Source organism: Priapulus caudatus, unplaced genomic scaffold, assembly GCF_000485595.1.
Source record: "Priapulus caudatus unplaced genomic scaffold, Priapulus_caudatus-5.0.1 Scaffold110, whole genome shotgun sequence".
Lineage (NCBI taxonomy): Eukaryota > Metazoa > Priapulida > Priapulimorpha > Priapulimorphida > Priapulidae > Priapulus > Priapulus caudatus.
This window is the reverse complement of record NW_014577171.1, coordinates 134926-145643: the sequence shown is the minus strand read 5'-3', so window position 1 is coordinate 145643 and position 10718 is coordinate 134926. Positions and strand designations below refer to the sequence as shown.

General features: G+C 43.7%; 2 protein-coding genes across 2 annotated transcripts in view; one reads left to right on the top strand and one right to left on the bottom strand.

The window, feature by feature from the left end:
• Positions 1–2961, top strand: part of LOC106805330 (BDNF/NT-3 growth factors receptor-like) — an 8961-nt gene extending 6000 nt beyond the window's left edge. Inside the window, exons 6-8 of the mRNA XM_014806881.1 lie at positions 498–677; positions 1680–1838; positions 2848–2961. Of these exons, the coding sequence (XP_014662367.1) occupies positions 498–677; positions 1680–1838; positions 2848–2961 (453 nt within the window). The remainder of the gene's footprint in view (positions 1–497; positions 678–1679; positions 1839–2847) is intronic.
• A 3003-nt stretch (positions 2962–5964) lies between these two features.
• Positions 5965–10564, bottom strand: LOC106805343. The gene is made up of 4 exons (XM_014806896.1): positions 10371–10564; positions 10018–10127; positions 8716–8839; positions 5965–8387 (listed from the first exon to the last, which is right to left on the bottom strand). The coding sequence occupies exons 1-4, from the start codon at positions 10476–10478 to the stop codon at positions 8313–8315; spliced, it is 417 nt and encodes a 138-aa protein (XP_014662382.1). The 5' UTR covers positions 10479–10564; the 3' UTR covers positions 5965–8312.
• Positions 10565–10718: the final 154 nt, after the last annotated feature.

The window sequence follows — 10718 nt, the reverse complement described above, 5'->3', positions numbered from 1 at the left end:
CAGGATAGGTCAGAAATCGCCTAACTTAGAATTGATGAGATTTTGGTGGTGATCCGGATCCAATTAATTAATTAATTACATTTTCAGGATAGGTCAGAAATCGCCTAACTTAGAATTGATGAGATTTTGGTGGTGATCCGGATCCAATTAATTAATTAATTACATTTTCAGGATAGGTCAGAAATCGCCTAACTTAGAATTGATGAGATTTTGGTGGTGATCCGGATCCAATTAATTAATTAATTACATTTTCAGGATAGGTCAGAAATCGCCTAACTTAGAATTGATGAGATTTTGGTGGTGATCCGGATCCAATTAATTAATTAATTACATTTTCAGGATAGGTCAGAAATCGCCTAACTTAGAATTGATGAGATTTTGGTGGTGATCCGGATCCAATTAATTAATTAATAAAATTTTTTTACAGTGAGAGAATTGAGCTGCCTTGGCAGAGGTCTGTGCTCTCCGAGTGCTCTAGTTTATTGTTGTTTCCGTAGGTGATCACCCACATTCAGGCGGGACACATTCTCGAGCGACCCACCGTCTGTCCGAACGAGGTCTACAACATCATGCTGAGCTGCTGGTTGAAGAATCCGGCCGAGAGACCGCCGATGAAGGACATCCGCAGCAAGCTGACCGCCGTCCGAAACAACTCGCCACAGTATCTCGACATCATCGTGTGAAACGTGGCGCAAGCCTACACCAGAGCCGCAACGCAGCGACGGCGGGAGTAGCAGCAGCAGTGACAGCAGCAGCAGTGACGGCGGCAGCAGCAGCAGCAACAGCAGCGGTGGCGGCGGAAGTAGCAGCAACAGTGGGCGCGATGGCAGCAGCAGCATCGGTAACAGCAGCAGTGCCAGCAACAGCAGCGGCGGCAACAACACCAGCAATAGCAGCAGCGGCGGCGGCAGCGCCGGCAGCAGTAGCAGCAGCCGTTGAAGGAACGCCTTGATTAAAGCCTTTCTTTAATAAATATCGGGCTGCGTTGTCGATGAAAAAACCTCAACGCCTACGGAGCGTTGATTAACGTCGGTAGAGACGAATGACTAACTAATGAAAAGTCCCACCTGACGCCTAAACACTGCTTCATCACCGCTGCTGCTGCTCGCTCACTATAGCTAGCCGTACATTTCCCCTGGGCGAGTCCGCCACACACGGTGTGTCTGCAGTGAGCTACTCTACCGAGACTCGAACCCCGATCGTCGTCGGCTGCGGTCCCGGTGACGTCACACGGCGGGGTGCCGACGGCGGCTACCTAATTAACGGAGCGTTAATTAAAGGCGTGCCGAGGATGCTGCGCGTACTCCGCTCGTACGAGTGCGGCCGCTGCTGCTGCTGATTACCGCTGACAATGGAATATAGTCGGCGATGCTCCCCGTAAACACGGTGCCACGTGATGACAGGTACCGGAGACGCACGCACGCGTGTATACACACACATCCGCGAGAACAGGCGCGCACACACAGACGCACGCGCACGCACGCACGCACACACACACACACACACAGGCGCGCACACACATGCGCGCGCACACACACACACACACCCATCCATCCATCCATCCCAGGGAAGAATTTCTGCGCAATCTTACTACCTACCAGATATCTATCTAGCTGCACCTATACACGCTGGGAGAGGGACGGGTTGCTATGTAACTGACTACGATGGCGTGTCTGCAGGTGGGCGGACACACGATGCTGCCCGTGCGGTGGATGCCGCCGGAGAGCATCATCTACCGTAAGTTCACGATAGAGTCGGACACGTGGAGCTTCGGCGTCGTGCTGTGGGAGATCTTCACGTTCGGCAAGCAGCCCTGGTACCAGCTGGCCAATCACGAGGTGCGAATGCCGTACATATATAATGATGATGGTGATAATAATATTAATAATAATAATAATATTATTGTTATTAACTTTATTATTAATATCGATGACGGTGATGACGATGACGACGACGATGATGATGATGATGATGATGATGGTGGTGATGATGACGACGACGAAGATAATAATGCGGATAATCCTAATACTACTACTACTAATAATAATAATGATAATAGCATATTATCAATATTTAATAAATATGATAATTAATTGCTCTGATAATAACTTAATAATTACTTTTAATAATACGATGCGAAGCGAATAAGCCTTCAGCGTGCGTTCGTCCCACGGGAAATCTAATATAGGAAAGATAATCTAAGATATATAATATAGGAAACCAATCAGAAACACGCTTGAGAAACGATGTCAACTCGGGAATAAAAGAAAACACGAGGAATCCACTAGTACATCGATAGCATCGTGAGCACTGCGTTGCATTTCTGACATCAGTGTTATTTCTCGATCGTTTTACGTAACGGTCGGCTGCCCCGTTGTTATTAGCTGTTATTACCTCCGCCAAGGGGTTGGCAGGAGGTTATGTTTTCACCGGCGTGTGTTTGTTGGTTTGTGCGTGTACAGCCTAACTGAAACAGTTATGGACGGATTGTTATAACATTTTCAGGATAGGTCAGAAATCGCCTAACTTAGAATTGATGAGATTTTGGTGGTGATCCGGATCCAATTAATTAATTAATTAATTAATTACATTTTCAGGATAGGTCAGAAATGGGGTAACTTAGAATTGATTACATTTTGCTGGTGATCCGGATCCAATTAATTAATTAATTAATTAATTACATTTTCAGGATAGGTCAGAAATGGGGTAACTCAGGAATGATTACATTTTGGTGTGATCCGGATCTAATTAATTAATTAATAAAAATTTTTTACAGTGAGAGGAATTGAGCTGCCTTGGCAGAGGTCTGTGCTCTTCGAGTGCTCTAGTTTATTGTTGTTTCCGTAGGTGATCACCCCATTCAGGCGGACACATTCTCGAGCGACCCCCGTCTGTCCGAAGGCGGTCTACAACATCATGCTGAGCTGCTGGTTGAAGAATCCGGCCGAGAGACCGCGATGAAGGACAGTCCGCAGCAAGCTGACCGCCGTCCGAAACAAGCTCGCCACAGTATCTCGACATCATCGTGTGAAACGTGGCGCAAGCCTACACAGAGCCGCAACGCAGCGACGGCGGGAGTAGCAGCAGCAGTGACAGCAGCAGCAGTGACGGCGCAGCAGCAGCAGCAACAGCAGCGGGTGCGGCGAAGTAGGCAGCACAGGACAGATGTGTGTTACGCAGAAAATGGACAGCGCAGCCATCGGTAAAAACAAAAGCAGCAGTAGCCACAAACAGCGAAGCGCGCTAACAATATATCAGCAAATAGAGCAGCGGCGGGCGGCAAGCGACCCGTATAGTACAAGACAGCCCGTTGAAGAAACGACCTTATGATTAAAAAAAAAAAATAGCCTACCCTACCTACCGCGAAGACTTTCAGCCTAGTGTCGGGGTGAGGGCAAACATAAGATTCTTTTAATTGTGGCCTTATAGTAATTAAAATACTTTGCATGGGGCTTAGAGGAGGAGACGCGATCTAAACGACGAGGCGTACGACTAGAATACTGCCTACAATGTGGCATCATTGCTACGCATGCAATTTACTGCAGAATGTATTTCCAGACTTTGCGTTTCACTACACTTCGTGCATGCGCTTTACTGACGCTGTCATCACCGATTACTAGCGCGCCGTGTAAACATTTGTTGTCATCTTTTTCATCACGTTATTATTTTAATCATCACTATTGCAGTGACGTTGAGCCTGTGTGCACGAATGAAGGCAGCATTACCGGTCTCAGGAGGAGTCCATGCAGAGACAGCTGCCCGGCATTCTGGAAGAACCAGGCGAGCATTTAACATTATACATATATATATATATATATTAGCATATCTATACAGCAAACTGCGGCACAGTGTAAAATCAACCACATGCGTTATGTTCTGCATAGCTGCCATTATGCATCAAAATATGTATATAAGGTTTATATCCTAAGAACTCCCCGTAAAATCTCCTGCATGAAATTATATATTTAAGCTTCCTATAGAAGGGACAGGTGTGCCATATATCTTTTAAATTAGAAGGTGTCTGCTGGGCAGCAGAAATCGCCAATATTCTCTCTGGCATACGACAAGCATAGGTGCATCATGTCACTAGGCAATGGGTGACCATGTCAGCTATGCATGGTGACCATGTCCACTAGCCATGGTGACCAATTCACTAAGCATGTGTGACCATGTCACAAAGCCATAGGTGGCATCATGTCACATAAGCATGGTGGACCACACGACACGACACACACACACACACACACACACACACACACACACACACACACACACACATCCGCGAGCACAGGCGCGCACACACAGACGCACGCGCACGCACGCACACACACACACACACACACAACCCCTCCCCCCCACACACACACGCATTACTATATTATTTCCGAGGACAATCGCTGGAGAGGAACTGAGCAGAGCTGGGCAACGTTAATGCATCTCTCGTAATGAGAAGGTGACGGCACCGCAGCGGCCGCCGCGTGCGTGAAGCCTGCGGCACCGCGTGTTTGCCGCTGCTACGGACATTAATGAGTGCAATGACGACGCCGCCAGCCGCCAGCCGCCAGCCGCCAGACGACAATTGCTCTCGAGCGCGCGCGGAAAGCTCGAGTATTTTTCTACGGATAATATCGATTCGATAATGGCAAAGGTGTTATGTGGGATACGTCGCGAGCATTGTGGCAAGCTTGCTCTACATCGCGCGGTCGGGTTAAGTATTGAAATGTGTAGACTGCTGCAGAAGAGCGAGCATGCGTGGGCGAGAGGGAGAGCGCGTAAAAAAAGAATGAGAGAGAGGGGGTGTGAAAAAGAAAGAGAGAGAGAGAGAGAGGGTGTGAGAAAGAGAGAGAGAGGAGGGGGTATGAGAAAGATTAAGAGAGAGAGAGAGAGAGAGATAAAGAGAGCGCGAGTTAGAGGAAGAGTCGGAGAGAGAGCGCGCACGCGCGAGCGAGAAAGTGCGGGAAGAGCACAAGAGAAGGACAGAGAGAGAGAGAGAGAAAGAGAGAACGAACGATAGTGGGAGCGAGGCGGCGAGATCGCGCGTGAAAGCAGATAGCCACTGACTAGCATAACGGACGGCGTGTTAGGTATCTAGGTTAGTAATGGAGATCAGTAACTAACGAAGCACTCCGCCATGAGGCGGTGACGATGACGTAACACGTGACGTCACGGCGTCGTCCGTGTCACCTCGTGCGTCCGTGCGACACACGGGAACATTCACCGCATCATCATCGTGTTCATATACAAGTGTTGTGTCAATGTTTTGTCGTCGATTGTCGAACATTCACGCGCGCGCGACCTTTGCGAACATTCACGCACGCACGCACGCACGCACGCACGCACGCACGCACACACACACAGCACACACACACACACACACATGCCCGCACGGACGCACACACATGCGCGCACACATACAAACACGTACGAACGCACACACCCATACACAGACACGCGCGCACGCAAGCACGCACGCACGAGTTTACGTATATGTATATATAACGACCGTTCGTAACGTCTTTTTTTCTTCCCCGAGAGAGATGACATTGACTGACAGTAGTTAAGTGTGTATAGAGTGTATATATGTGCGTCCATCCAAATTACACGCGTTTGAAAATATATGATTGTATTGTCGTTAATCATAAATAACTTCGTGTATATATTATGAATAAATATTGCTAGTGCAATGCACTTCACAGTCTTGAACAGAACTCGACCTGATTCCAATATAATGCGGGAGCCAGAAGAGGGCAGAGGAATCTCCGTGTGTAAGAACCATCTCATGTGGCGCCATCAAGTGGCGAAGATATGCGTTTATACGAATAATTTGTTCAGCGAACCCAACGTACGTAGTGAGAAATGTTCGCTTCATAGTACGTGCATATTATTGTCATATATTATAATCCATATCTTTTGGATTAAATGATGCCCAGAATGATTTAATTTGTTGCTATATGAAATGATGACTATTTGATACATTGTTTATTATAGGATATTATTCATCGATTATCACATATGAACTGATTCAGTTACGAACCTCATTTGTTGTTTAACTTTACTTTCGTTACATTCTCTGTTGTAATGAAAATGTCACATGATATTTCCTGTTTGTTTCACATACGGTGAAAGTCCAATAAACCTAATCGATTAAGGTCGAATCATTCTCGCTTCAAACGAAATTCGATTTCTTTGTACGCGATTCTACAATACACACGCAGACGTTTTTAGTTAAAACATCGTAAGCAAAAGCATCGTTCGCTAATATAAACACGAGTGACATAAGATAGATATATAGGTATCTATACCATCATGTAAATCCTGTTAGAATCACTAACTGCTAATTCACTCATTTCACTAACAACGCGAACTGTGTTAATGAACCTCATCTATTGTATTTTCAGCCATCAAATAAAGTCAAACGCGAATCAAACGTGTCACCACCAGTGGACCAAATGGTAACGCTTTGTGAGTTTGATCTTATTTTATGTTTTTCGGTTTACGATGACCTTCGGTAGAGTATTTAATGCGTTGATTTATTGGACTTATACTGTATGTATATATTTTGTAAATTGCTTCTCATTCGTGAACGTAAATTATAAATATCATTACCAGTGAGTTTGCTTCATTAAACTACAGACGTCTTCATATTTCATTCAATCCACTTATTATTCAACATTGCTTACGTCACTAACGTGAATATATAGAAGAATCTGATTAATTTTCGTCGTGAATTAAATTCACATTTTCATTTACAGTTATCATACTACATTTGTGGTTCAATATTTACGAAAGAAATTATTTTTTAAATGGCTTGCGTGTAATCATTTAACACTGTTTAGTCGTGGAAAATGACTTTTCTTTATATTTGTGGATAACATCATACATATAATTACGATTAAGATTCCTTTTACTGGATTGAAATCGCCTCGCGCACATAAAGTTTACTTTACATCATATAGCAGTGACCTCAGAAGAATTTATTACTACCTATTTACATATGCCGACGGTATACAATTCCTAAGTACATGCGACTGGAAAAAAATAATTTCAATACAAACATTTTACACCCAATTGCGATAAAGGATTATAAGATATATTACTATAATTTTCATACTTCAAATACACCCCGGTTTTTATAAAGTGTTTAGGATAAGAGGTTAAGTTAGGTTAAAGTTTAGGTTAGGTTCAGGACTAGGTTGGGGTTTGGTCTAGGCTGAGGTTATGTCTAGTTGGGGTTAGTTCTAGGCTGGGGTTAGGTATAGGTTGGGTTAGGTATATGTAGGGTTATGGGTTACGGGTCATCGTTGTAGGTGGTGATGATGGTGACTTATGCACCGGAATGCTAATGTCGGCTTATACATAGACGAGCAAGTATTTGCCGAAAATCACATTTGTTCACGAAACGTGATGCGAAGATTGGAATTGGAAGATACATTCATACATGTATACATATATATATATGTATATATGGTATATATGCATATGTATGTATATATATATGGAGACTGGAAGAACCTATGTATCTTCTTCGATTTACACAGGTTCACTGTATTCCAAACATTAACAGATATTAGTGGCCTGCTGAAGTAGCGCACTGATATTAAACTAGAGAACGAGCGAGCTGTGTTCTAAGACAAATTACACCATCCCTTACAGTGCACACACGCATGCATGCATGCACTGAAAAATCTCATTTCGCGTTGAATGAGTGAGTACTGGTACATTAACAGTTGAAAGATACTCTTGATGTGATTAAAGGAAGGGGGTCAGCTTAATTACGGTACATCAAGTATTTCACACTAAAATATTCACTTAAAAACCCATAGGATTCCCTGTAACGTGCGAAAATATAATGCATGCTAATCTCATTTATGCGTGTGCTACAGTGTCCTTCGTTATATTAATCACAGTTTCTATGCTCATCGTTCTAATATTACTTAGCCTTAACAGTTTTACTGATTAATTCAGCAATTTAAATTAAAACCATTACCATTAGAGTAACTTTGCCAAGTGTTTTTTGGCATCGGACCTCAGATTCTGTATACCTTTCAAAGATCCTAGACATTAGAAAAATAATTGTCACACACAAAAATGCAACAGGAACTTTGATGCTTTTCACGTACACAGAATGCGGGTGAGAGAATGTAATCACACTTCACTGCCAACACGCACGTACACTCCAATAAACTGACCTATGAACTAACACGATGGAGATCTCCCAACATGCGCATTAGAGCAATGAGAAACACTGACTTAACGATGAAAAACCTGAGCTAGGGATCTGGTTCGTCTCCGAGAAGAAGTGAGAGCCGTCATCAGATGGCCTCGTATTGTGGTCCTAGGTGAGCGTCCGTACAGGTGAGAACTTTGAATGTGAATATGAAACCATCCTTGTGAGAGAAAAAAGCAAAGGAAATCAAGCCTCGATGACGACCTTAAATACTGCTTAACCTACACGTGCATGACGGACACACAAAAATCAGTTGTTCTCTACTTATGTTCCCACAGAAACTACGAGACATTCTGAATTGAGTACAAAAACAGGAAGTGATGCCTGCTACCACAATCACCAGGAAACTGCAAACAATAATTAGGACTGACACACACGTGTATCCGTAAACAACATAGAACTTCACACAGATCTTTTTTTTAAATGCAGACAACTATGCAAGAATTAGGAGCATGTGAACTGACAGGTGGCCTCTTGCATTGCCCTACCTTTATTAATTCAGGAAGATCGACCCAGAACTCGTAGTGTGGCCAGAGTTCTCTGCCAACAGCGCCATTGGAGTAATTAAAAACACAGCCGAGTATGAGGTAGGATATACTTCCAGTGAAGAACCTGAAATCAGCATCACACGATACTACATTAGATTATTACCTCCGCGCAACAGAGTTGCAGGGAGGTAATGTAATCGCTCCCGTGTATGTGTTCGTGTGTGTGTACGTGTGTGTGTGTGTAGCCAGCAGCGAGCCAGCTGTTATACACATGTATACATGTTACACGCGTTGGCGCGATCGATTCAGCACCAGCTCGCCTTAGGCCGTCCAGTCAGCAGCAGCTCGCCTTAAGGCGTCCAGCCAGCAGCAGCCAGCAGCGAGCCAGCTGTTATACACATGTATACATGTTACACTAATGCGGAGGTATGCACTTTTTTTGAGTGCCCTCTGTCTAGTTACACAAGTAGATCAGTAGACAGGTATTTGGGAGAGTGAGTTGGTAGGTGGAGTGGCAGGCTCACGTAACATCAACACGAAAACCATTGATGTTTCCTCAAAATATTTTTAATAATCCTCACGAAATCATGGGTTAGATGAAATGGTAATTGTACACGTACTGTTTTTTCCCCTAAACCACATTTTCCGGAGATTTCTCCCCCAAATAAGTGCAGCCAACCTGCTTATCTTCAATCTTGCATTTTACACAGCTCTGGAAGAGCTTATTTTCTTGTTGCTTCGCTATCTAATTATTCAATAGACAGATGACGACACACTAGGCTGACATGGCCAGTTAATTTTAAAATACCACCGCTTCATGCTTCCCTAGCTTCTAATTAAACCTGATGATACAGCTGCAGGAAGCAGGGTTGATACTCGTGAGCGGTTAATGCTATGGTGTGATACGGTTATAAAAATAGTATATATATTTGGTGAGTATATATATCATATTTATTTTGGTAAGTATATAAAGTAAGAACCCTTGGGAACTCAGATGTGTTACAGCCCCATACAGCTACAACCTGCTTGGTCCCCAATCTCTTCACTCAACGGGGCAATGAATCTTTCCGTAACTCATGTCATTTCCCTCACGACTTGCTGATATTGCTCTCACGTGGGAGTTCAGTATTGGATAATGCATTGGGACAATATCAAGAAATTATGCAACTACATCATATGACAGCTTCATACCTTAATGTGTGTACAATAAACAATCACCACAATCTAATTGCAATAGGTTTACATACATAACATCTTACCTTCACAGATAGTTTTTTAAGTCATAACAGAGAGTATACTTACACAATGAGTAAGATGGAACCAACACTTATGCCTGTAGAGGAACTTGACGGTATGGGGGCTGCAGTCGGCATGCTGTAGCAAGCTCCATCATAAGGAAGCTGCATGAGGTACTGCAAAACAGATAAAGGGCTTACAGTGCATGTACATTTTACTATAAAATTAGCTTCAAATCTCAAGTATTCCAAAACAATTCTAAAGGTATTTATTTACCGTGAATTATACATTGAACTAAAACAGTGAAATCAGTTTTCAATGAATGGTGATGCAAAGCAACAATACTCAAGATTTTAAATCACCCGTAAATTCTAAATGTATGGCGTGCTTTAAAATTTAAACACTGGGTGAATACCTACGGTACAATTCGACGGCGTATAGTGCAGAAAACTCGGTTTCGGCACAACACTAAAGTTTCCCACCAACATCCAGGATGCGTTCGGGTCGCACGTGAACGTAATCTTCATGTTCAAGTTACACGGCAGGACTGAACTGCCTGCCGGCGTGCCACCGGTAAGAATCGCATGAAATCCAAACGTGCCTGATGAAAATGTCAAGAAAATATACGTTAAATCATTTGGCGGATTGCGATTCATTGAACTTGCTCTCCTCTGCGTTCTCTCTCTCCCTCTCTCCCTCTCTCTCACTCTCTCTCACTCTCTCTCACTCTCTCTCTCTCTCTCTCTCTCTCTCTCTCCCTTAATTAT

Bases quoted from the DNA above. Each gene is read 5' to 3' on its own strand.
- LOC106805343 (XM_014806896.1), bottom strand. From the start codon at position 10,478: ATGAAGATTACGTTCACGTGCGACCCGAACGCATCCTGGATGTTGGTG. The intron at 10,128-10,370 runs GTAGGTATTCAC...TCTGTTTTGCAG, and splicing joins ATACGCCGTCGAATTGTACC to TACCTCATGCAGCTTCCTTA. The intron at 8,388-8,715 runs GTAGGGCAATGC...TTCTCTCACAAG, and splicing joins ATCTTCCTGAATTAATAAAG to GATGGTTTCATATTCACATT.